The sequence below is a fragment of the Microtus pennsylvanicus genome, chromosome 1 (assembly GCF_037038515.1).
Source record: "Microtus pennsylvanicus isolate mMicPen1 chromosome 1, mMicPen1.hap1, whole genome shotgun sequence".
Lineage (NCBI taxonomy): Eukaryota > Metazoa > Chordata > Mammalia > Rodentia > Cricetidae > Microtus > Microtus pennsylvanicus.
In genome coordinates, this window is record NC_134579.1 from 67,618,787 (window position 1) to 67,646,632 (window position 27,846).

Below are 27,846 nucleotides of genomic sequence, written 5' to 3' on the forward strand. Positions count from 1 at the left end.
TGGGTGGCCAAAGAAGAATATACATAATGGAGATCTAAGTTCTGAGTGCATTAAGGTAGAACTGATACTGTTGCTGATATTGTACATAGTCCCAGGAGTGCTGGTCATTCATGAGAGGCTCTCAAGTCAGTAAAATTATCTTACCAATGAGTACTCTTGAAGGCTGGTTAAGTGAGTTCTGGACTGTACCAAAGAGGATGTGTGTGTGTGTGTGTGTGTGTGTGCATGTGTGCATGTATGTGTGTTTGTGTAACACAAGCGAGTCTTTTACAACCTTATTTCCTTATCTGGTGAAAATCTAGTCTTCCTAACCCTTGGCTAATTTCTTGGTTTGCCCATTTTCACTTTTGCAATGTTGTGTTTTGTTTTGTTTTGTTGGATTGGGGCTCTTTTGGTTTTTCGAGAAAAGTTTCTCTGTGTAGCCCTGACTGTCCTGGAACTCGATTTGTAGACCAAGCAAGCCTCGAACTCACCTCTGCTCCTGCCTTTTAGGATAAAAGGGAAGACCACCACTTCCTGGCATGTTCTGTTTTTCTTTTTCCAAATATTAGCCCAGGTTGGCCTCAAACTCATGATCCTTCAGCCTCTGCCTCTTTCAGCAAATCCTACCGGCATGTGCCACCATAACTGTCTACCTTTGTGTTTTCGAGTTGGGAGCTTCCTCTTCTGAGAGAAGTCCTCCAACCAGACACTCTTCCTGCATCTGTCTGCCCCAGCCTCATAACCTTTATTTCCATACATCTGTGGCTTTTCTTTTGCCTTGACTCTGACGTTCTTTTCCCTCCTTTCCTTCCTTTTGTCACAACTTTTGACCTTTCTAGCTGTCTACAAGCCAATACACTTATCAATGAATTTATTATCTTCTATTTTATAGAAAAAAAATGAACTTCACAAGTAAACACTCCAGCTTTCTCCCAAAATATGTATCACTTCAAACCTCCTCCTATACCTTGTCCTAAGTCATGTAACTGCATTGCTTGTCTAGGTTCACCCTTGATGCACTTGATTTCTGCATTGGTTTGAATATGAACCATCTCTTAGAATTCTTTTGTTAAAGCTTATGCCAAGCTGTTGGTAATATTGTGGAGAGTTCTGGAGACTTTAGAGTTTGGATAAAACAAGGTCACTGAGGTCACATCTTCTTGGGCATTGTGTCTCTGGCTCTTCCTTGACTCACTCTTATCGTCCTTTCTATCATTGAGTTGAACTATCTTTTTCTGTAATAATTTCCTTAGCCAATGATGTTCTGCCCAGGCCCAGGGAACTTTTAAAAGACCCAGGCTGAATTCTCCAAAACTGATGCGGAATCAATTTTTCCTCTAGGACAGATTATATCAGGTATTTGGGTCATAGTGGTGAGAAAATACTAAATCAGTTTCCATGGTGACCTACTTTATTAATAATTCTTCACTTGGCTACACTATGTTCATGATTATGTGACCTTGTTTTCAAGACACCAATTTTGACAAAATACAATACATCAATTTGATTTTTCCCCACCATGTCTCAGAATGTTTTGGTAAAACATTGACAGTGAAATGAATGAATTATGAATAAAACTGGCTGAGAAAAGTAGTTAGACTTCATAGTTTTAAGAATATAGTGACCATGACATACATTGTGGTACTCTAGTATGTAAGCAAAGAGAGAACAGAATAAAACATTCAGGGAAGATTTATTTCAGAATATGAATCACCTCGCTGATTTGAATGGTGGCACTGCAGTGGGGTACAGATTATTTTCAAGCAATGTACTGATCAATTTGGATCTATTTATTGGTAGAGATGAGTCTTAACCAGTGTTTCAGGCAACATAAAATTGATACACACATACTAAAGACACAGGTCATTTGTAAGCAATGTAAGAGAAGTCATTAAGATAAAATCCACTTCCAAGAAAGGAAGTGGACCAAAGCAGGGAAAGAAATTAGCAGCTCCATCAAGCTGCTATGTGAAGGGTAGAGCTCGTGTGTCTGCCTCATTTACATCATAGCTGTTCCACACAGACTCTACCTGTTTTGTGTTGTTTTACATATGATTTCGTGCACCATGAGTTTCATTAGTTTCTTCAATCTTCATCTAGGCATGCATTTCAGTATTATAGTGAGCCATGGCTTCAACGAAGATGCTCTGGAGCACTGGTACACTTTCCTCTTTGACAAATTTTGGTATATTAGTGTACATTAATTACACATAAATACATAATGATATATTTTGCTGTTATACTCACCATACATTTCATTCTTGTGTCCTACCTTCTTGTGTATTCATTCCCCTTATTGTTCCCTGCTATTTTTTTGCTTCTACTTTCATTTTTTTTAAGGGAAGGGGTGACTTCGTGAGCTTCTTTAGGTTACTTACAGAAAGGTGTTGTTTATTTGGAAAGGCAAGGGTATTTTGCCAGTGCTTACACCACTGAAGAACATGTTTCTCCCTCTTCCATCAGCCAACAGCTGCTTATACACCAGTGCTACACACAGCACTCTCTGCTCCATGGCAAAGTAAAGATGGATCTAATCTAGTTCAGGCAAGCACTGTCACAATAAGTTCGAGAGTACAACAGCCATGTCATGCCCAGATAACAAAACCCTACTATTTTCCGTTCCTAACATTCTTCCCTCCCTTTTTACTGAGAAGTTCCCTGAGCCTTTGAGGGTGATATATATGTCTATTGACAGCTGAGCACTTCACAGTGTTTATTCTCACCAGCTATAAATCTTTGCAGTGAAGGCTGTCCACTCACCAGCTATGAATATCTGCAGTAAATGCTGCCCACTGCAAAGGGAAGCATCTCTGATTAAAGCTAACAATAACACTCATCTGTGAATGGAAACATTATTTTAGTAGGCTTTTTTTTATAGATCTATCATCTTTAATTATTCAAAGAATTAGCTTCCTCAGTAGGACTTATGTCCTCATCAATTGGAAGCTTTGGACAAAGATTATAGCAGCAGACATTAACTGCTTATGTGGAAGAAACCTTAAGACTAATCAGCAAATGGTTAGTTACCATGATCACTGAATTGCCGCTGCTGCTGTAGTGGCTATCTGGCCTGTTGGAAGTATGGCGTACATGGGTGAGTGAGTCTGTTGATGTTTGTTTTCGCCCATCAGCCTGAATAGCACCTACCAGCACCATGAAGCCTCCCAATAGCCTTAATAGCACTACTAGCACCAGAAAGTATGCCACAAGTAAGGAAGCTTTCTCCTGAGTTCAAGCTTAACTTGTCTGTTTTTCAGACAGAACATGTGTGTTCAGCAAGAGAGTCTCACCATCTATCTCAGATAAGCAGCCAAGGACAATGATAGTCACCTATGCTGTTTTAGAGGCCCTAGTAGACCAACAGCTCATAGGAAGAAATCCCAACAGTAAGACCTTCAGAAAGAAAAGCAAATTTTGATTTGGAAGCTGCTAGACAGTTTAAGTATAGGACTGTAAATAATTATGTATGAAGAAAATATTCATTAAATCACTTTAAAATAATATCAGCTGATAACAAAACATCCTAATAAGATTACAAAGGAAATACAGAGAGTAAGTGAAATGTTATGTGCTCATTACAAAATAATCAATAAGTTGTTAATAGGTTTAGTGTAAGATAAATTTGGTTTTTCATTAAACAGCTAATAACTTTTCAAATTATGCATTAAGGCCTAGTAAATGTGCATGGGACTCTTTGGCATAATATTTCTTGAATTCTTCACCAAAAACTTGAAAGACATTTAGAAATACAGTTTGTTTAGAGATAAAGAAATCAAGGCACAGGACTTAGTAGCCTACATGCTTGCTTTTAACAGAAGAGAGTTCCATTTTAAGACAAAGCCTTGTTCGAACTCTTAGTTCTCCCTTTACTCTGACTCCATCAACATAACACTTAGATGAAAAGTATATTTTATGTGATATACTCAGTGTATAGAAAAAGTCTTAGCTATAAATAAGAAGTGAAATGCTATGTTTGGTGCAAAGAACTATTAGGAAAAGTAATAAGTCAGTTATGGACTTGAAACTCTCAAAGGAAAATAAGAGGAGGAAGAGGAGGAGGAGGGGGAGGAGGGGGAGAAGAAGAAGAAGAAGAGGAAGAAGAAGAAGAAGAAGAAGAAGAAGAAGAAGAAGAAGAAGAAGAAGAAGAGGAAGAGGAAGAGGAAGAGGAAGAGGAAGAGGAAGAGGAAGAGGAAGAGGAAGAGGAAGAGGAAGAAGAAGAAGAAGAAGAAGAAGAAGAAGAAGAAGAAGAAGAAGAAGAAGAAGAAGAAGAAGAAGAAGAAGAAGGGACCAAAGACATGTAGGAAGACAAAGCAATAATTGAGTAGAAATGATATAAACTGAAGCCAAACAGAGTCTATTGGTGAAGGGAGAGATATCATTGGCCCAGAAATTCTGAGAACTTTTAAAAAAGAGTTCTAGACCAGAACTGAGCAAGGATAATATAAACAGATATGATAATATTGAAGGGAGCAATTTCACAGGGTTCCAATCCTAGACAAAGAACTACAGACCACTAAGGAATTCTGAGACAAAGAAAATTATTTTTCCATAGGAAATATATGCTCAAATAGTAATTCATTGCTAAGGATTCTGTCTGAACTTGTATAGTACAACAACATTGTAATGATTAAGTAATTTGTCTCTCTATATTTTATCAAATATTTATGAAACAACAATTAAATAAAAGGAGGTCAGAGGTCATGTATTTGACAAGGAGGATACATGGAATGGGCTGAAGGAATGGGGAAATTCTCTAATCATATTTAAATTTTAAAAATTAAACCATGCCTTTAATCCCAGCACTCAGGAGGCAGAGATATGCAGATCTCTGTGAGTTCGAGGTTATCCTGGTCTATGGATCTAGTTCCAGGACAGTCAGGACTGTTACTCAGGGAAACCCTGTCTCGAAAAAACAAAACAAAAACAAAGAAAGAAAGAAAGAAAGAAAGAAAGAAAGAAAGAAAGAAAGAAAGGAAGGAAGGAAGGAAGGAAGGAAGGAAGAAAGAAAGAAGAAAGAAAGAAAGAAAGAAAGAAAGAAAGAAAGAAAAATCCATGAGAGAGAGAGAGAGAGAAAGAGCTTTGCCCAGAGGACCTCTGCAACTAAGAGAAAAAACACGGTGATCTCAAATACTCCTTGCATCTCTGTCATTAAATTATCTTTCCATGAATTTCCCAGAGGGAAGGCCACATAGGGGCACAAAAACACACAGCCTTTGCAAGTTGATTATCAAATCACCCATCATTACTAACTTTTTTTTGATTATTTTATCATAGTTTGATGATTTACATTTCAATCTATGATTTAGAAAACTGATTTTATTCAAATCAGTGTCTGTGTGCATATGTGTGAGCTTAAGGCTGTGCTTTGCCCTGGTATTTGTACTGTATATTAAATTCTACTGAATAAAGTATTATTAGTCCAGCAGCTGTTGGGCACCTTGTATAGGCATGTTGCCCATTTTAGCAAATACTCCTTTTACATACACACCTTACACCTAAGTTTTAATTGTGTAACTTCATTCTGCAATGTGTGATTGTGTCTTTAAGCACAAACTCAGGGAGGAGGGGACTGAATGCAAGAAGAGAAGTAGGAAAAGGAAGAGAGAGGAAAGAGAAAAAAAAGTTGTAAATTAGCCAAAATCCCATAGAGGGCAGTATGGTTCAAGTTGTGTTAGTATGAACACCTACTTTCCTGTAAGACCATAATGCTCTCAGTATTCCCTGGTTACCTGTAGATCAGTTGCCCAATACCAAATGGTCAGTCCTGAAAACATGATTACAATAACATTTTAGGGTCTCTTTATGCATTTAGGGATATGGGTGTGTGTATGCATGCATGTATGTATGTAATAACACTTAAAGAGATCAAGGAAGGGCATATGAGGTTTGGAGGGAGACAAGGGAGAAATGATGTAATTATGTCATAACCTCAATAAATAAATAAATATTTTTAAAGAATAATATAATGTTTGTCAAATATACAGAAGTATAAAATAAAAGCGTGCTTATGGGAAGTGGTAATGGATAAATACACTTTAAAATGTTAAAATGCCAGGGTAAGTTTTAATCATTAGTAAACAATCACTGTGATATCTGTAGAGATTTATAAAATGAATGTTCAATTATTCATTGCTCCTAAGTTCAAGTGGCTCTTTTGATGTTGTCAGCAACTCACACTTGTTGAGTCTATAAGGGGAAATACATAAAAACATCCAAGTTTGCTAAAACTGAATCTACTTGATTTCAAAATATACTTGCTCCATTCACGACATCTGCACAGTTTGGGCAAATACTTTTATTCCTCTGTGCTTAGTTATGATTATTTTGTCTACCTTGTAGGGTTGATGTGAAGACTGGATTAGAGAGTATAAATTAGTCTATATTATTAGCTATAATTCATGGATAGCATCAGTTATTAATAATTGGAAAGCACATAAGAACATAAGCTTTACTAAATAATATTAAGATAGTTTTATTCAAATATCAGTTGGACTATATCTTTAGCTTGAGCACTGAAGAGTAAAAATAAAATTAAGTAACAGACTATACCCTACATAGCAAGTTAACAAGATGATAATATCAGTGAATATTAACTTTGTCAAATAGGCAAAAATGCAATCAAAAGGGAAACACAATATCTAAAAGTATAGATAAAATAGAAAATGAGGTGACAGCGAAAAATGAACAGAGTAAAGTGATTTTATTGCAGTGGGGTGAATTCTGTAGCTACTTTGCTTTTAGACATGTGTCAATACATATCAGTCCAAACCCAAAAGAGCATACTGTGAAGAGTGTACCTAAGCGTGAACCATAGGACTCAGGTCCCATAATGCTCCAATTTTTTTTCTTGAATTTTTAGCAAGTTTATACCTATTGGAACACATTACAAGGATGAGAATTTAAGGGATAAGGAATCAGCTCATAAAGTTTCATACTTCTCACTCAACTTTTCTTTAATACTGAAAGCAGTAAAATAACATTTATTAACTTTAAAAGTGATGCAAGTCTCTACTGTACTCTATACACTATCCGTTGATGTAACTTTATCAGCTATTTAATGTGATAAATTTGTATTAATCTTTAATATTTCAGTTGCTGCTATATTAACTATAGATTTATGTTTTTATTCTTTATAAATCTGACATTTTAAAGTATATATATGAATATATTATTATCATAATCTCAAAAAGAAAAATGATAATTGTGACTAAGCTTTTAAATTATAAATGATGTCTAACTACACCTAAAATATAAATTCATGAGTGAAAATCTAGACAAAGACCCTTGATTTAAGGATGCTGGAAAGATTCACTTTCTCAAAACTGATGGCAGTGTAAAAAATATAATTTCAAATCTGGAATAGAATGTGAGATAGAAAACACTTTTCCTGGTTACAAAGATAAGAATGAATCACAATCTTCCAAAAAGGCCTTATGCTCCAAATTTAATTTGCAAAATTATATCTGTGTGCAATTTGCAAGAATGAGAATGAAAACAAGCATGAAACTCTGAGAATGAAAACAAGCATGAAACTCTAAAAGTAAATAAAAGAGGAAATGGCAACAGAGCAGAAGCAATATTAATGGCCCCAGGTAGATTTTGGGCTTTCAAGCAAGGTCTGGAAGCTGCAGTATACTGCTATCATTTGATAATTGTGCATTTATGAAGAGATACACACAGCCACAGACTTTTGTACAAAGGTTTAGTAGATAAATATAGAAGGGAAAAATTATTTGCGGGGAGGGTGTTTTGAGACAGGATTTCTGTGTGTAACAGCCCTAGCTGTCCTGGAATTATCTCTTGTGGAGCAGGCTGGCCTTGAACTCACAGAGATCTGCCTGCCTCTGCCTTCCAAGTTCTGGGATTAAAGACAGGTGCCACCACCACCCAGCTAGGAAAAACTGCTTATTGATACATGGGTAGCCTGATAAAAATACAATTGCAATAAGAACTTCGTATGTGTTTTAATTTAATATATATATATATATATATATTGATTTTCGAGACAGGGTTTCTCAGTAGCTTTTGGTTCCTCTCCTGGAACTAGCTCTTGTAGACCAGGCTCGCCTCGAACGCACAGAGATCCGCCTGCCTCTGCCTCCTGAGTGCTGGGATTAAAGGTGTGGGCCACCACCACCCGGCTCAATTTAATTTTGGAGTAAAACAATCATTTTATAAAAATGAGCCTAGCCATCACGATAACAACCGTTATGTATTTTATTTAATATCACTACTGTACATTCTGCTTGCCAATTAGGAAAACCATGATAAAGCACATACATCAACAGAGCTTTGAGAAACCGCATTGGATATGGCAACGCCCTCAAAATCCCAGTAAAAGGGCAAAAGGAAGAGTAAAATATGAAAGCAGAGAAGCAGGACTAGGGACAGTAATGTGGACAAAATAAAGGTTATGATACACAACTCCCATCATGGACTAAGGAGAGCGGTGTGGACAAAATAAAGGTTATGATACATAACTCCCATCATGGACTAGGGACAGTAATGTGGACAAAATAAAGGTTATGATACACAACTCCCATCATGGACTAAGGAGAGCAGTGTGGACAAAATAAAGGTTATGATACACAACTCCCATCATGGACTAAGGAGAGCGGTGTGGACAAAATAAGGGTTATGATACATACTGTCTATCATGGACATATTTGGAAAACAAATGGCCGATTTGGGGCCAATTACATAACCACTACGATTGAATTTTGAAAAGTAGAAAGTAGAAAATAAAAACTTTGTAAAGAACAAATTCCTAGGGGTTTTTAATCAACCATCTGAAGACCAGGTGTTCCTGAAGCGTTGTCGGAATGGAAGAACATTAAGAAGGGCTATCAAAAACCTGCAGCCAGAAATGCCAGAGCTAAAAAGAGAGAAGCCATTTGAAAAAGTGAAGTGAAACTAGCCAAATATTCGATTACACACAAATCAAAGAACAATTAGTGTAATAAATAACAAACAAAATGCCACTTTATTTAAGTTTGGACCTTTGAGTAGGAAGCCTGCTTTTTCTGCGAGATCTCAATGACGGTTGAGAAAGTGAAAACAATAGGTTAAAGAAACAAATTCACATTAATGTGGGAAAGAATTTCACTTCTTCCTGCTGTTGACATGATTCTGGCTATCTGAAGAGGTTCTTTGAAAAAAAAAAAGTTCAGTTAATTTTGGAGTTTTATTTAGCCAAGATAGGAGACAAAATTTTAAGAAATAAATTTATGAAATCCTGGTTTATGTGTCACTCCAGGCTTTCACCTGGGGATTCCTGCATGCTAGGAAGCACTCTTCCCCCTTAATTACAACCCCAAACCCTGCAGCAATCATAAATGAAACAATATTAAAACTCATTAATAATAATGCATTCACAATACACGTGGAAATTAAGGAGGGAAAAGGCATACACCTACATCATATATTATAGTTTTGAAATGCTCTGAAAAATTAAAGTAATTGTGTGTTGCTACCTAAAATTTCAGCCAATTTAATAGGAAGAAACCTGGCAACGTGAGTTAAAATTTTAAGACTTTTTCTTCCATCACGATTCTCCTAAAATTAGGATATACATCCCTAGTAAGTAAGCAAATTATATGACTATATATTGTTTATAGAAACAAAGACTTGAATGTAATCTGAACATAGCCCCTAAGAGAGGTAGCAGTGGATAGATTGCATCTGCCCCACTGTAATGGTTTAGATAATTTATTGGGTTATAAGAAATCTACAAGAGTGCATTAAAATAATTACAGTTTATGTGATTCCTGTAAGATAATATTGAAAATGAATGTATAAATAAGTCCACACAATACCCCTATTTTTTGTAAAGTACTGTTAAAATGGTCTTATCTGTTGTGTGTAAATTTATTATATACACATTTGTTTGTGGACATTAAATGATGTGGAGATGGATGAATTATTTTAGGCATGGGTGTGTTGAGGGTTGAATGTAGGCGGTAGTCGGAAACGTGAAGCAGCCAACTAGAGTCACTACCTCTATGTAACCTTGCATGCAGCCTGGATTTCTTTCTCAAGAGGTAAGGTTAACATTTTTGCATAATGGCTGCCACTTATTTTCCTTTGTGATTGTTCATGTCCACTGTGTAATTATAAAATTTCCTTATTTACTTTTACATGTCAATTTATTATTGTTTCCCTCTTCTGAGAAAATGGTGCTTTATATATTGTATATATTGTGCCAAATGAAGCAGTATGGGAATTGCAACTGTAATTTAATTCAAAGTATTAATGTTCCTTATGATGCTCAGAATTGTCAAAGACACTAAAGTAACATTTTAATAGTTCTAAATTATTGCAAAATAAAGAATAAATTGGCCTCAGTCTTCAGATTTTAAATGGGCACCCAATAAATACTGCAGAACTCTTTTGTGGTTTCTATGTATATATAACATACCAGCATTGAAAGTAAGCCTGACCAGGAGCTTGTAATAAACAATTAAAATATTATTGTATTAACACCTTGATGTTTATGAGAATGTACTTGAATGCATCTTAACATAATGAACACAATGTTGTTTTCTATGAATACCAATCTACACTGTAGGCAATCTAATTAACTGAAACCATCCCTTATTATCCCAGCTTTTTAAAAGTTGCAGATTGGGGAGGTGACTCTGTAATTAATACATTTGCTGTGTGAGCATGTGGATCAAATTTGGATCCCTGTAATCCCAATGAAAGGCAGGCAGAGATTATGGAAGATTAAAGCAAACACAGTAGACTGACTAGGTAACCGACTTGGGCACAGCAAAAGACTGCGCCTCAATTTATGAGAGTGATAGGTGAAGCTACCCGATGTCAACCTTGGGCCTCCACAGGCATGTGCACACATGTGCACCTGCATACACTTGCATATCCAAATATGTGATGTACAAATACATGCATGCAGCATACCCTACCAAAATAAAACAACGAAATGCTGTCTTTTTTATATTGATGTGTGAACTTTAAGTCCCGGTCTCTGGTCTCCATCTTTGGAGGCCCTGTCCCTGTGACTGCCAAACCTTTACCCCTCCCTGGAGGAGGGTCAAGACAGCCCACCAAAAAACTTGATCCTTCCCCCAGTCTATTTAAACTGCTCCCCTGGAAAGTCTCCTCATAGTCTCTTTCTTTTTCTTCCTGGTGGTCGCATTTGCGGCTTCTGCATTTCCCCTCGGGGTCACCCAAGAGCTCAGAAATCCCATTAAACCTGGATATTTTAAATTTGGTTTGTTGTGATATGGCTTGATTGGGATTTTTGTATTGGCAGAGAGCTTGCATTAGAAAAATTCCTAACATGAACAAAGTTTAATCTAGTGTTTCAAGTTCTTCATTGTGTGATTTTCTTTGTGCTTCCCAGCTTGAAGAATGTGGATGTTGCAAGTTCTTGAAATATATTGTATATGCCCAAATGTCAAATTGACATATTTTTTTCTCTTGGGAACTTGATATCTGAGCTTGCATTAGATTGTTTCTTTGCACAGAATAGTGCTCACAACACTCCTTCCCTTCTCTTTTGAATTGAAACACCAACTATAAGACAGACTCTCAGGACAGATACATAAATAAAAGTGCCTTTGGTATCCCTTAAGTAGTGAGTGTTTCAGCTCAAGAGAGAATGAGTGTTGAGAGTAAATGGCATGAAGTAAATGTACATGTATAGGTTAAATAAGTTCCCTAGAATGCCTGTCTGAATAATGTATATATATATTGACATCACCGTGAGAAACATGGAGCCCACAACACACTACTTGAGAACAGGTTGTTCTCTAAGTTCTCCTCAGAAGAGTAGGGATGCTCTAGTGTTGATGTCAGCAAAGGGAAGGAATACTTTTTCTCTTTTTCCAGATTTACCCATCAATGATTCTAGATAGAGTATTGTCCTTTATTGGAAATCCGGGAGTGAAGAATATAGGCTCATTTCTAACATCTGAATGTTTCTATCTCTATCTTGAGGTGAGGGCTTTACTGATTGTTCCAGATACATGCATGGGAATAAATGAATACAAATATGTAAAAATATGTAAATATATACATCCAACTCTATATTGATGAGGACTAGAGAATTTATAGCATAACAGTTTTTACATGATGTAATTTCCACAGTTTGCAGTTGGAAAATTTTCCCAACTGTGTTCTATGGAAAAAGAAAAAATGTCATTCTAAAGGCTATTACCTGCTTGATTCTTGTTGCTCTCTTACCCAGATATGAAGCCACTACCTGTGTGTGCCTGCTAGAAGTGCATAAAGCTAGATCGAGAGGAATAAACTCTCTCTCTCTCTCTCTCTCTCTCTCTCTCTCTCTCTCTCTCTCTCACTCTCTGAGAAGAAGGGAGGGATGAAGGGAGGGAGGGATGAAGGGAGGGAGAGAGAGGGAGAGAAGAGGGAGGGAGGGAGGGAGGGAGAGAGAGAGAGAGAGAGAGAGAGAGAGAGAGAGAGAGAGAGAGAGAGAGAGAGAGAGAGAGACTGCATAACATCTGCACTGTTCTCCTGGCCCCCTCCATTCAAAGCCCCAGGGAGTTTGGATTCCAATTTGCTGGCAGTGGCGCTGGAGTTTGATGTTCTTACTATGGTATTTTCCAGAGTCCCTTGATGTTAGTTTCACAGCAGTAACCACTATAAATATTTTCTTAGACTGTTTAAAGTATTTAAGTGTTTCCATTGTTGCACATTGATGTGATATTTTAATTTTTTTAAAAAGAAATATGAAAAGCAAAAATTTACTGCAAACATAAATTTGATTAACTTAAATTTCTTTGATGTGGTTATGACTAAAGTGAATTAACCAGAAATTAATTCGTTGCTAGGAAACTGTAATTGGTATGTAAAATAAATGAAAAAATTAATAAAAAATAAATTAGAAAGAAAAGAAAGGAGGGAATGCTTTTCTGGGTTTTTCTACACATTTTGTGAAATAATTAACATTTATAATTTCTTAGGTAATTTCAAGGGTAGAATGGAAAGAGTCTAATTGTCTTGTGAGAAATAGAAACCACTTCCTTATTTCTATATTTTCTATAAATTTAAGTGCTGCAGTCACTTCCCATTCTCCTTCCAGGCTGCTAATGTTGCATCAACTATCTGTCATCTAGTTTGCCAAGCATCCCTGACAGGGAGTCTTGAACAATGGAGCCCAGTTGATAAAAATATAGATTTTCATGAAGCAGAACTTTATTTTATACCAAAATGAGATGGACATATCCCTGTCATATATTAATCATCATAACTATTTGAGTCATTTCTCACTGAGTTAGAATAAAATGTGTAAAATAAACTTGTATAGATTTATTGACTTGTTTATTTATATTGTTACTGTTGCTGGGGATGGATTCTGGGGCCTGGCATAATAGGCAAGCACCGAATTACAGAGCTACCTCCCCAGCCCTGAATCCTCTTTGCCTTAGTTGGGATGCTTCCTCTCTAATGTTTGTGTCAATCTGAGGTAGACTTCAGTGATAGTTTTAAATGCTATTTCATAGTCCTATTGACATTTTCTTATTTCAATTCAGATAGATACCTTTCCATGGAGCAGAACTTCCCACCAGTGCTAACATAGTTAATGGCAGAGAGGGAAGGTATTGATTGCCTCAGTTCCCAAGTGGAACCTGAAGGAAATGGGAACTCGTATCTATCCACAGCAAGGCAAAGCCTCTTCATTCTTGCTTGACTCAAATCCTATGCTGAAGTGTTAAATTATGGTGAAAAGCAGAAAGCAAGGCAACGAAGTATTTTTTTCCTGAATAAATAAAGAACACAGGTCTGTATCCATTTGCAAGCAATTTCGCATATGTAAAGTACATAGTTGATATTATGCTCTTACAATGATAATTTTCTGATTGTCTCCTATGATTGTCTGACTTAATAAAATGCATCAAGCATAACTTAATTATCTGCAATCATTTCATGAGTCAACGAATGATGGTCAATATAAAGTTGTTAAAGAAATCCTGGCTGATACAATCGACACACACGCACACAAAACACTTTTTATATAGAGGCACTTTTTCGATTTGATTTTAAATAAAACATTTCATTTCTTACCTCAGCCAAGCCATTTCTCTTTTCTGGCTAGGGACCACTATGTTTTTCTCCATTTTTTAATTTTTCTTCTCAGAATTATATGTTGCCCCCTTTTCACTTATTCAGTTTATGTAGAAATAGTTTTTATCACTGAAAATCTTATGTCATATATCATAACCATTAAAAAGTTCCAAGAGCAACCAGGTAATGGGTAGTAGACAAGTTTCTGTCCACACTAAAACCAATGATCCTCACACATATCTTCGAATGACTAAAGTTAAAATTGTGTCCAGTGCACTGATTGTCGCCTGGCTACATAGATATACTAAAGAATGGCAATCGTAAGTCTTATAATACAAAACTGCTGCATTGAAATTTTCCACATGTAACACTCTACCTGTAGGAGAAAGGAGAAATGTGAGCCTCTTCTTGCTTGGAGACTCATCTGTCTATGCAATGGGAAGGAGCTGTGTTTACAAAGAAAAATGATTCTTCTCTATTATATATGCTACTGAATCCACTAATGGGCAAATTGAAGAAAGGATTCTCCAGGGATGAAATAAAAGACCATTCCATATGCCCATCTATTTATAACCTCACCCCACCTGTGATCATACTCTACCTTTTGTTATGGAGGTTAAATTACCTCCTGTGTGTGTGTATGTGTGTGTGTGTGTATATATATATATATAACATATACATAAATACACATATACATATATATGCCTGATCCAATAGCTGAACTGTTATTAGACTCTCCTTTAACTCCATTTCCTCCAACACAGCACAAAGGCAACTTTCAAATAATCCCATTACTTACATAAGAAACAAGTTTGCATAGGTTGGTGTGCGTTGTGAAGAAACATGCACCTTTATTTCATACACATGGCTCTACATACCAAATAATTTCATATTATTGTTTACTTGGTTCAGTGGTTTTTTAAAAAATAATAATAGTAATTAGGTTCCTGCTTAAGCAGTAAATCTTAAGAAAATGATGGGCATAGAGTTCAGGGGTGTGAAACTTTTCCATTGTGTTTTAATTTTAGCCTGAATTTACGATTGATTCACATTTAATTGCCCATAGCTCCCTGATGTTCAGTACTTCTGTCTCCACATAGCATACCACATCTATTTAGCTAAAGTAGTTGATGGTTTGCAAATTATTTATGTGTTAAAAATACATCAGAGAACTTGAAAAACTTACATCTAGCCCTCAACATCTCCCATTTTGCAAATCCAAAATTCATTTCAGTGATTCCAACAGGCTCAGCAGAACAGTAGACATTTATGCATCCTCAAAGGCAGAACCTTCCCTATGAATAACAATAAAAAGCTACTGCTATCTAATCAGCAAACTGGGAAATTATTGGACATTAACAAATATGGTTCATATTTGACCTGTTTTCTATGCTGTTTTCTTCTAACTTATCAAACAGGCCACCAGGATTTAGAGACGTTGATAATGCAACCCATATAATCCCATCTCAGGAAAGACCAGAAATTGGAATCCATCTCTATTTTATTGCAAAGCTGATATTCCATTCTGTTATTTTTATCCTACTATATTTGCTCATTTACCTGCTTTGTATCAGTTTTGGAGAGAAGAAGAAAATGTGTCTTGCAAAGGCTTGCACATCTTATCTGTGAACGCTTCCTAAAGCAAGTCCATCCAGCATCCCCCCCTTCCCACACACACCCATTTCTACCTCTGTGCTCATCCCATACCTAACCAGGTTTTTGTCTTTTTTTTTTTTTTAAGAGACTAGCTGTTTTCAGGACTAAAGCATCAACAACTCTTTTCTTTAAAAAAGATTGTAGATTTGCAAGATCTAAATGAACTTGTTCTGTTACCCCCCTCCCTCCCATGCTCTTGGGCTTTGTCCTCTGTTCTGAAAGAATAAAGAAGGGACTACTTTCTCTTACAACACACTGGGAAGGGCTAGCATTGAGTGATCCAGTTCGTCTACTTTTGATGCAGCAATCTTTACATGTAGTGGTATTCATTTACATTTTTTTTCAAATAAATATTGTCAGAGCAAGGAACCTTTCAGGCACATTCTCCCACTTTCTTCTCTATACCCTTTTTGATCATGGTTTTTCTCACTTCTATGCATTACAAATAGAGGAAGAGGACACTCAAAGAAAGGTCAAATTCTCTCTAAAGAACGACACGTAAGCCGGACCCAAACTTTGCTTCTCGGTTTCCATGCCATGTACCCACTGGTCTTCCGAGGCTCCCCACCAATTGTGCCACAGGAGGACTGGCCTCGGTTTCAGAGGTTGGAAGCCTACTATCAAGGTTCATTTTCCTAACCTCAGGGCTTTCTTTTTAAATCGAGAGAATACTACTACCTGGCTTCTATACTGACTGTCATCCTCTTTATTTTTTAATTATTAATCACATTACTCATTGTACAAAATAACAGACTGCCTCACAATATTTTTGTTCATGTGCATGATGTACTTTTCTCATATTTACATGCATTTCCCTCTTTTGTCCCCTCCAACTGCTGGTCCTTTTCCTCTTACCAAATAGTATAAAATTATACCTTTTCTATTTTACACACACACACACACACACACACACACACACACACACACACACACATTTTAAATAGAGACTCTACATACAAAAGAATGTATATTTGTCCTTCTGAGTGGTTTATTTCACTTAGTATAATTTTCTCTGTGGCTATCAATTTTTTTCTACCAATGACATAATGTCATTCTTTATAACTTAATACGACTCCCTGGTTTATACATTTTCTTTGTGTGTTTATCCACTGGTAGTCAGATTCCACAGCTTGCCTACTGTGCCTCATTCAGTAGCAGACAGGGTGTACAGGTGTCTCTGGCTGATGTCTTGGAGACCTCTGCGGATATTCCCAGGCCTGATGGAACTGGATCCCGTTTGTTCAGGCTTTATTTCCATTCAGATGATGAGAACAGGTGAGAAGAGGCACTAAAGTCTGTCTCAAGGAGACTTCTCTTTCATCCCTAGGTTGAACAATAAGGAGATAGGTGTGAGAATAAAATTAAAGATAGGGAAATATAGTATTTTACGAAGTATAGACAGAAAACTTTTCTTAATCGTGATTTTTTTAAAAAATTATGTAACAGTGGTATGCACCAGTCCAATTCAGAGAAAAAGTACTGTAGATTCTTAAATGCGAACATTAAATCATTCTTTGAACAAATTTTTATTGAGTACTTGTGGGCAGCCCTTTGTCCACAATGATGTGGAATTAGACACGGCATACATGTCTTAGAAAATGTATATTCTAGCTCTGATAACATTTTGACCCCACATTTGAACATACAACAACTGGGTGAAATAAGACCTATTAACAAAATAAAAGAAAATAAAGTTGCCTTTATTATCAAGTTGCTATCATTTGTTGTTATCCTGTGCCCAGGGTATGCACAGAACGTCACTCACACCAGGGTCCCTTGGATGGGTTGCCTTAGCGCTGCACGGAGACCAAGGCTTGGGCTTTGGATGCCACCAGGAGCTGGCTAGTCGCCCTGCCCAGCCCCGCCCTACCGGCTGCTGGGCGCGTGGCACAGAGAGAGCGGGCAGCTGAGTTCCCATCGCCAGTCACCACCGCGCCAGGTGAACTGTTTAGACTCAGCTCGCACAGGCACAGACTTTGACCGGACGCTGCCCCAGTGACCTGAAGCCTCGGGTCCTTCCTTGGCCCCTCGCAAGACGTCCCGCAGGTCTCACGTCCCAGCGCGGGTGCCTCCGGAGCTCCAGTGGCTGTGGCTTAGGTTGGGCGGCTCCCGAGGCACATCACCTGTTTGACAGCCTCTCCCTAAACCAGAGAGCAGCACCCGCGCTGTGAGCCTTGCGCGTCACTTGCAGCTCCTTCCTCTCTGCAGTCCCATTTAAAGCTAACTCTGGCATTAAGAAAAAGCTGAGTGGGCCCAGTTTCTGCAGCGCTTTCTTCTGCAAGATGGTAAGTGAGGAGCTGGCTTTAGCTAGTCACACTGCCAGAACCCCAGGGGTCCTGGAAGACAATAAACTGCATTTAGAATGTATTCTACCCTGCGAGATGCCTTTGTACTTTCCAATTAATATAGTCCATTTCTGTTCCCCTGCACCCCTTATTATTCTCCGCTCCCTCTCCTGCATATTTGCTTCCTCGCCCCACCCCTTTCCCCTCACCCTGTGCGGACCTTCTTCCACCTGTTCCTCTAGATTATGCTCATATTTGCAAACACTTAGATTTGAAATCCTCACGAGTGTTTGGGGTTTGTTTTCCTCTCAGGTGTCGGTTGCTTAATAGCTTAGCTCTGATTCCAAGAATAACCTTGGGGAAAAAAAAAGAATCCACAAACATACTTTTAGAATAAAAGAAAATAGCACTTGATAAACTTTTGGCTGAATTTCTTCAGGCAGCACTGGCCAAGTTGTATTTGCCTCAAAAGTGTACCTTTTCAAGTCTTCACTCACTGGCAGTGGGGGCCTACGGTGAGTCAAGTGACTCAACAATAATAACTTTCGTTCTTTTATTCTTTTTTTATTCCTCCTCCTCTTCTCCTTCTTCTTCTCCACCCTCTTCCTTTTCCATACCCTTTGCCTTCTCTAAGTCATGTCCAATAAAGTCCTCAGAGCAACACCAACCTTCGAGTAGCCAGAGTTTGTCCAAACTTGGGCTCTGCTGCAAGGAATGTTTTTGACTTGATTAAACATTGACACATAATTAAGAACGGGCCGATGGACAGCTTAAGCTAGGAAGGAGGTAGACTGCTTGCCCCTGCATGGACGTTTGGAAAGACCACATTTGAGGTTGGAGGACTGAGTGGGGCGGGGCTGGAAGGTGCTCACTGAATCAGAACACAGTGGAGAAAGGCATGCCAGGCAGCTACTGGTGGCACAGTAACCTGGAACGGGTACCGAATGATCATGATGGAGGGGTCAGAACCCACTGCCTTTATTCTCATGTTTGATGGTGTACTTGAATTGATGTCACACTCCTGTGACTGGAGTTGGGGCTAAAATGTATGTGATCATCTCTGTAAACTTATATGCATATACATGTTTATTCATTCACATGTAAGAAATGCACCTGATTCAGACTCCTCCATTAGGAGGTTCCTTGAAATGATGCCATGGAGAACTGTTCACTTAACCCTTTGTAGTCTGTGATCTTTGCATTTCAAGATTTTTAGAAATACAAGTCAAGATATTTGCTACAGAGCAACAAGTGGTCCTTATAATCTGAATAGTGAGATCTAATTCTTTTTACTTAATTTCTGGGTAGCACTGCAATAGGAAATGCTTCTCTGCTGTTTACAAATCCGGACCCATCTGATACTAGTTATGTGGTGAACAACCTAAGGAAAGTAGTGGGGAATTCAAAGAACCCCTTCCTTTTTAGTAATTATAATCTCACCATTCAAATATGTATCTGGACCTGTACTTATCATTTTTATTGTTTATTTTCTTCACCCATGTAATTTCTCTCTATTTCTCCCACTCTCTCCCCCTCCCAACTGCCATCATGCCATCTCTCCTACCCCCATCAAACTGAAAATCAAAGAACACCATTCTGCCTTGCCAAGATCAGTATTTTGTAGGAGGCCAGAGTTATAATTGTCCGTATTCCACTACAACGTCAGAATCTAGTGTTGATGTTTCCAAGGAGACTTGGGTCTCTTTCTGGGCTGCTGGTCTCCTGGACAACGCTGAGCCCCAACAAGCACCACAGACACAGGGTAAGTTTTACCCTTCTGCTTCACTTGTAGAATGGGTCTTTTGACAGCCAGGTAACTGTAGGCATTGAGGTCTGGTACTCAACAGAAAAAATAGAAAATTTAAGTAAGCCCTAAGACTCCTGGATTTTTTTTAGCAGTAAAACTGGTTGTTCTGTACTCATCAATTAGCAGAAATGAAACCCTTCCTCTTGTGTGCTAGACAACTTGTGTTGTTTTCTAGATTCTGGAATTCTTGGAGATTGCCAAGTCAGGAGTAACTTTGGGTCAATAGTGCAGTTTTATAAACAGCACTTAATAGAACAATTTTTGAATCAAAATATCAGGTATAATTTGGAGAGATTCTTGTGACTTTGAGAGAAAAATCAAGAGTGAGTAACAAAGTTTATTTCATCATACAAAGATTTTGTGAACAGTACTTCATACACCAAAAAAATCAGTTCCCCTTCACATGTGCAGTCAGCTTTAGAGAAATGTCCAAGGTTGGTGGAAATCAAACACAACACTAACATTGACCTGAAGCTTAATGAGTATTCTTAAACACATTACAGGGATTTCCATATTAATGCTTCGTTTCCATAAAATTTTCAGGCACCTCAGAATTAAATAACTGTACATTCATTCTGCCCCCCACTTATTTTAGAGACTGTGGGGAGGGATATGAAAAGATTCTGAGGCAAAACCCAAAATGAAGGAACCATATGTCAATAAGGAAGTTGTTCAGTTTTTGTTTTTTCACTATATGCAAAAGCAGGCATGGAATGTTTCAGAATGTGAACCCAAGTTTTATTTTGTTTTCTTACCTATTCCAACTTAATTCTAAATGGTTCAACAAAGACATTTGAATTCCCGCAGGTCAAATGGGATTGAGGGTTGTGGTGTGAAAACAAAAGTACTTGAGATGCAGAATCAATTTTTCCTTGATGGGCATTACTCTGAAAAACAAAAACAAAAACTTCTATGTAAAAACATTAATGCAGATATGGATGCTAGAAATAAACAAGGTATAGTTTAGCAGTGAAATTTCCATAAAATTCTTTAGAGTAACAAGAAGCCGATCACTAAGGACAATGGAGAGAAGACTTGGGGATTTGACTCAGCCATGGAGTGTTTCTCCAGCATGTCATGTACCAGGTCCTAGTTTTAGTGTCTAGCTTTAATAAACACTGAAAAATGTTATCATACCATGACATAAAATCGTGAACAAATTTTGCCCTTCAGATTTCAAAAATAGAATGGGTGAGAGGAAAACGTGGCTCCGCAACACAGGGTTTGATTATGGAGTCAAACATAATGCTATCAAATGCTAGGAAAACAGAAAATGGGATGAATGCTAGAAGGGAGTAGTGGAGTTGCAATATTATGCCTAGTGGGAAGGTGGGGTCAGTGTCTCTGTAAAGGAAGGGACAGCCTTTATTAACTTAACCAGCAAGAATGTACATATACATTTAAAGAGCTGCTCAGTTCCTAAAATAAATCTCTTTAGCCACTTTTGTAGGTAGCACATAAATAATTGCTTACATTCTTCTTGAAATCTTTAAAACTTTTTTCTGTGGGAAATAAAAGTAATTAAATCTATTAAACTTTTGAAGTTGTCTGCAAGTTTTCATCATAATTGTAAACACGTCCATTTACATTTCATTTCTTCTGTATTTTCACACAGAGGCATCTTGCGATCTCAGTGTCCCTGGTCTGGATTCATGTTCATGGGAAGAGGCTCAGCTTTCCTCTCAGCTCTACAAAAATAAACAGGTATTGATAGAGAGTGAGAGAGAACATTGAGACTAACATAGTTCCACAAAGTCTACTTTTCCCTGAGTCTCTCTTTATTTCATGTTGATTTTTAGTTTTAAATTGTTTCTTTTTTTTAATGCACAGTAGCTCAGTGTTTTTTTTTTGTAGCACACAACAGTAATTGTGTGTCTGAATAGATTAAAGTTAAATGCATAAGTTCACAGAAACAAAAGCTCCAAGAAAACCTATGGGTGACCTCTCAATTAACCAAATTGCTTTTCCTTATCTGTGGAATACTGCTACAACCCTTCTCTGAGGATCACCAGAGGACGGATACAGCCATGTTTTAAACGATAAACATAGCTCATCTTTGAGAGCAGGGCCAATGATAAATGTTTCCCCCAAATTACTTCCTCTTCCAGGTCTCATCTGTGGTTGTTCCAAATGAGCAGTTTCAGTTATTGAACACACAGGCTGGGTGATCTGAAGCTGGGTAAAGCCAGGTCACAACTCCTGTTTTTATTTTCTGAAGTGTGAAAGGAAGGAGTGCAACCAAGTCTTCTAACCATGCTTGCTATATTTAAACAGTTCCGTGCAGCTCACTTTCCCTCACACCACCTGACTCCCTGTGGTTACAATTTTTTGAGAGTCATTTGATCTCCTCAAATACTTTGCAATGAATGGAATATGCAGTGCACAAAACTGAACAGTCAGGTGGTAGGGAGTGTAGATTTAATTTAAGACCTGGAGGACCAGGGCTCTTTGAAATTATGTTCATAAAATAAACAAGAATGAATCAGGTTTAAGAAGGTTGGGGAGCAGTGCAGAATTATTAGGTTACAAAGCCAATAGAGGGGAGAACCCTTCACTATTGTATGCATCTTGCAGCTCCAGGATACTCTCCTACAGAAGGAGGAAGAACTTGCTAGGCTACATGAAGAGAATAATCACCTCAGACAATACCTGAATTCTACTTTGGTTAAATGTCTGGAAGAAAGAGCAAAGGTATGTAATTATCTGTTTTCCAAATGCAAGGCAGTGACTTGACAGAGGAAATCCCTACGTGACACCTCATGATGAAACAGATGAAGTTTACCTAATAAAATGTCTGCATAGGAGTCAGTAAGATGGTTAATTATCCTTAAAGAAATACATAACTTCAACAGGATTTTTAGATAGCATTTTCCAGAAGTTTCTAGTTTCAGATTTTTAGCTCGACATCACAAAGGAAATTAGTGATGAATGTTAAACAGAGCAATTGCTAAGACTGCTGAGGTTAATAAAGGGTAGAATATTGGAGTAGAAACAAAATGTAAAAAAAAAAATATCAGCAGTTCTAAATATGTGTTATATGTCAACTAAAAGGCTAGCATCCTTGGGGCCTTTGTTATTGTAATTGGCAAATTAATGGGCCAGGAGCCTTGGTAAGAATCTCTCTGGGAGTTGTGAAAATGGCTAACTAAGTACAGTACTTTATATGCATCTAGGAAGAACTGAGTTTGGATTCTGAAAGGCTCACATTAAGCCAAACATCGTAGATTGCAGGGATGCAGAGACAAGTAGTTCCTTGCATCCCACTGGCCAGAAGCCTAGGAAGATCAAAAAAGACATTGACTGAAATATAGAGGAAAGCACTCAACTCAGCCTCTAACCTACACACACGCACACATGAGAGAGAGAGAGAGAGAGAGAGAGAGAGAGAGAGAGAGAGAGAGAGAGAGAGAGAGAGAGAGAGCTACACACACAGGAAATAAGAGAAAGAGACAGAGAGAATCAGAAATGTTATGAATATACTTGGGCTCAAGGCTTCTCCACTGGTGATTAGACATATGCAAACACTCTATCATTTTATCTACACTTTTAGATGAACTCCTTTAACTCACAGATAACTAGCTCAACTGTAACCCATTTATTCTTCCTTTCTTCAATTTTTCACATTTCAGCTTGCATTTGCCATCATTCTCATTACTATGTCTATCATCAGTTTTACCTTCTTTCTAGACAAACTATGGCATTATTTGATCTAACTTCGATGTCATCTCCTGTATTGGAGTTCAGAGAGAGTCATCAAATTGGACTCCTTGCAACCCAGTTAGCCTTGACTAAAACAAACACGTCTGTACGTTTATTAGTCTGGGATCCTAACATCAGATATCAATCTATAAAATATAACTAAGTCATCTTAATACATCATTTCTAAATCTCTCAATATCAGTTTTTCTAAACTTAGAAAAATACAACACACAACATAGGAGTGCTTTGAAATTTAATATGATAAAATCAGGAGACGGTGAGTGTTGAAATCAGAGGATCTGTCTAGATTCAGAGGCATAAGATTTACATCTAGGCTAAGGAGTAGTGAGATGATCACTAATATGCCTGTGTCTTTATTTATTAATTATTTTAGAGCATCTGCATCTTATGAGAAAAAACATACCAGCAGTGGTCTATAAATTATGATCTTACTTCATTTACTTATTAACAAGTTTAATAAGTGGCAGCTGCTATTAGTATCAGCCTTTATTTCTCTTAGTTGAAATCTTACAGATGTCACTTGCTTCCTTCAATATTTAAAAACTGAATAAAGAGAATTAATTAAAGCAACAGCTTATTAAGGATGTTTACTCAATAAACAGTAGCAAATTGACTACTTTGACTTGTGTGGGAACACAGAAGTCATCTAGCCATTTTTTCTCCTAAGCAAATGGGCAAATAATAAATATCCAATGGAAGAACAATTTTCAAATATTGCTTTTCCAGAAATTGCTCTCATCAGATGATTTCTCCAAAGTGTGTGGAAAACTCAGAAAAGAGAAGAGGAAACCCAAAGAACACAGACATCCCCCTACTGAGATACCCCAGTCCAAAACTGCCAAGAGAAACCTCTCCACAGAGTTTTCTAACTGTGAAGGACAACCCGGGCCCTGTGTGGACCCCTGGGTTCTTCAAACCCTTGGGTTGAAAGACCTCAACACCATTGATGACACCCTTCCAGCTAACTACAGTGCCATTGCCTTCCATCCCAGAACAGTCCCCAGTACATCCTCCCAATTTCTACATGACACAGTTGGCTTTGAAACTATTCCTAGAGATCTGCACCTTGACCGTGGAGAGAACAGACTACATGCCTCCCATGGCAACACCATCTATCAGCAAGACTGTCACTGCTTTCCTAGGCTTTCCAATCCTCCGGTAGGGGTGCAGACTCTTGCTTTCCACAGTGGAGATGTGTCACCCAACAAGACAGAAGTGGCCTTTTCCACATCGCTGAGCCCTCACTGCAACGTGAAAACACACTCTTTCCACCAGGGACAAGCCTTTGTGCGCCGAGATGAGGAGGGAGGCTGGAAGTTTACCTGGGTCCCTAAGCAACCTTAGTGACCCCTCTTCTATCACAGAGTACTGCCAGGACCTCTGTTTACAAAGATCTCTTTCACATGGTCTTGACCATTCAGAACACAACAGCGTTTGCCTGCCTTCTGCCACTGCCAGTGTTCCTTTCTTAAATCTGCAGAATATGATTATCAGGAAAACATACTACTTGGTATCTGCTCTTCTTTTACTTGTATTTTACTTGTTTACATGTCCATACCTGCAGTTAACTTTCTCTTTTTGTCTGACACCTGAAAATGTATTTTCTAATCACATATATTTTCAAGACCAAAATGTACTATCTCAACTATGGCCAGTTTAACCGCATATCATTTTTGGTCAAATGGTCTACATGATGCTTCTATTACTTCTCTGTTTGTCTTTGTTTCTGAAAAATACTTTTAGAATGAGCCATATTTCTGCTTCACACCCTTACTCCTGAGTGTTCACAAATTGAGGGATCTTCCCATTGGCACTACTAAAGACCCAATGTTGATGTAAGTAACATTATGTCCTGGGAAGAGCAAATCATTAGTGCCCCATAGGGATATAGTCCAAGTTCCAACAATGCTAACCTCACTGATAATCAACACAAATTATAGCAGTTGAAAGAATTACTGCAACTTTAATGTGCTGTGTGCTGTAACTACCTCTATTGGCACTTGGCATGATTTCTTTGAGCAGTATGGTTCAAACTTTTTTTGAAGGACTTTAATTTTAAAAGAGGTGGGGAAATTACCTAAACTACACAGATCCTGACGTCTCTGTCACTGGAAGGGTAGTGTAGCTTGCTTTTGTCATTGTCTTATCCTTTTGTATTCTTCACTCAACCATCCCCTCATAATATGTATAGGGTACTTAGTATCCATGTTTGACAAGGCACTGTGACATGCCCCGAGTTCCGGACTCCTGCACAGGTTAACCTTGGGAAAGATATTTCATAAAAGTGAAGATTTAGTTTTCCTGACTCTAGAATCTAGAAGTTGGACTAGGTAATCACTAATATTCTGAGTGGAGTGTGTGTTCCATCAGCTTTATCCCAGCCTTTTCTTCCTCTTAATTTTAATAAGTGATGCAGAAATTATGTAGGGTGAACCTTACATACAATCAGAACAAGGAAAAGACTATAAGCAATACATACTTGGCATCACCAGTTCTGTTCTGATTATGATGTTCTTCAGCACACGTTGGTTTTGCATGGGAGAGTCATTTGCACCTACCAATAAAGACATGTTAATTTTCAAACTATGCATAGCTTAAATGCAAATACTAGCATCAAGGATTTTTTGCTTTCTAGATTAAAGAAGTGTTCACAAAAGTTTGTTTCCTTTCTACCCTGTTCTTCCCAGGATTAAGCACGTATGATAACATATACCTGTATTGTCTGCACACACGCTATTGCTGTTTTCTTTTTCTTTCTCTCTCCATTCCATCTCAGTTACTCAGTTCACAGAATCTGTGTCTGAAATGTTCACTGTGTGTAATTCTTTGTAACAAAGGTGTTCCTTTGTTTTTTGTTTTTTTTTTGTTCTCTGATTTAGTTTGATCATCAATTCAAAGGATCGATGATATAATCTTTATTGCTAGTCAATTTTCCTTATTATCCGTGAAGGAGCTAGTTTTATTTGCTGGACTATTTTTTTTATAACTTATGGAGCAATAGAACTTTTAACAGTTTTCTTTCCAAAGGTTTGCCTTTTACTTTCTATTATCCATGTCTCTAGTGGGTGACATCAATCTAATTTTAGAATACCAAACTGAACATTAGAATTGATTGTGTGTTACTCTACTGCAATTATTTTGAACGTCGAGAAAAAAAACAAAATTAGCTCTCAGATATTTACGCTGCATTGTTTAAGTGCTGTGTTATGTGATGCATGCCATGAGGAAATACTAACGTTCAGTGCAGTGCATTTGGCACAAAAAGAACAGTGACACATGTATCACAACTTTTGAGCTTGTTTCAAAGCAACTTGGTCTAAGCCTGGTGTATAGAAATTACATTCCACTTATAACTTATTTGGACTTGTATTGTGAAGGGTAACATCTGAGGAATTACCATGTATTTTTGTAATCACATCTTGAAATTGTTGATCAATTTTGAGTAATATAGAGAATATCATTTTGTTGATGTTTAAGAAATTTGAAATTCATTATTTGATTGCATATTCTGACTTTCATGATTTGACCTTTTCTCTTCAGGGAACAAATTAATCTTCTACAACATAAAATCACAAACAAACGCTCTGTTCCTTTCTGAATGAGATGGGCACTTTCGTATGGTTCAAATGATTCGCCATAATAGGCTTTTCTCTCCCCCTGGGTTGTGACCACATTCCTCTTTAGTTGCACTAATTCTGTGATATGCTTGGATTAGTATAATTAGCATTTAGGGTTACTGTCTGTTTCCTTTCTCTAGGTAAATAAATGAAGCTTTTGAATAATCTGCAGCCTAAAGGATCAAATGCTTTATGGATACAACTTTCTTGAACCTAACCTTATATGAGAATTTCAATCTGATGTTGATTGTTAATTATATTTTAAACTTATCTCTCTTTAATAATAATAATATATTAACTAATTGAAAATTTTATATGATGTATTTTGATCATATTTGTCAACACCCACAACTTCCTCTAGACCTACTCTGCCTACCCTCAACTCCCTTCCCACCCAACTTCTTTGGTTTTGCTTCCTTATGGATAAATCTAATAGGCATAGTTCTTAAACCACAAATATATGGCATAGTTATGCTTTTAAATATGTTTTTGTCTACACTTTGTTCGATGAACATGAGCATTTAGTTTTAATTCTCACACAGAATATCTACAAATGTCAAGCACAATTTACCACTTGCATTTTACATGCTGTGATTTATTTGTGATTAGAACTCCTAATTATATAAGTCAATTTCTTAATGAATCTCTGAATAATAAATGACATAATTTATTTTATTGTCTCTTGACTCTTATTTTAGAAATGGTTTGCAGTTAATGCAGTAATGCACTAAGAAAA

At 37.4% G+C, this 27,846-nt stretch overlaps 1 protein-coding gene across 1 annotated transcript; it reads left to right on the forward strand.

The window, feature by feature from the left end:
- The first annotated feature begins 14,211 nt into the window (after window positions 1-14,211).
- Gmnc (geminin coiled-coil domain containing) lies at window positions 14,212-27,781 on the forward strand. The gene is made up of 9 exons (XM_075959744.1): window positions 14,212-14,345; window positions 16,131-16,286; window positions 16,798-16,956; window positions 17,517-17,620; window positions 17,890-17,966; window positions 19,554-19,728; window positions 21,389-21,477; window positions 22,348-22,464; window positions 24,220-27,781. Exons 1-9 carry the CDS (start codon window positions 14,212-14,214, stop codon window positions 24,835-24,837), a joined length of 1,629 nt encoding a protein of 542 aa, XP_075815859.1. The 3' UTR covers window positions 24,838-27,781.
- The last annotated feature ends 65 nt before the right edge of the window (window positions 27,782-27,846 follow it).

Bases quoted from the DNA above. Each gene is read 5' to 3' on its own strand.
- Gmnc (XM_075959744.1), top strand. From the start codon at position 14,212: ATGGGTAGTAGACAAGTTTCTGTCCACACTAAAACCAATGATCCTCAC. The intron at 19,729-21,388 runs GTAAGTTTTACC...ATTTTCACACAG, and splicing joins ACAAGCACCACAGACACAGG to AGGCATCTTGCGATCTCAGT. The intron at 21,478-22,347 runs GTATTGATAGAG...TGCATCTTGCAG, and splicing joins AGCTCTACAAAAATAAACAG to CTCCAGGATACTCTCCTACA.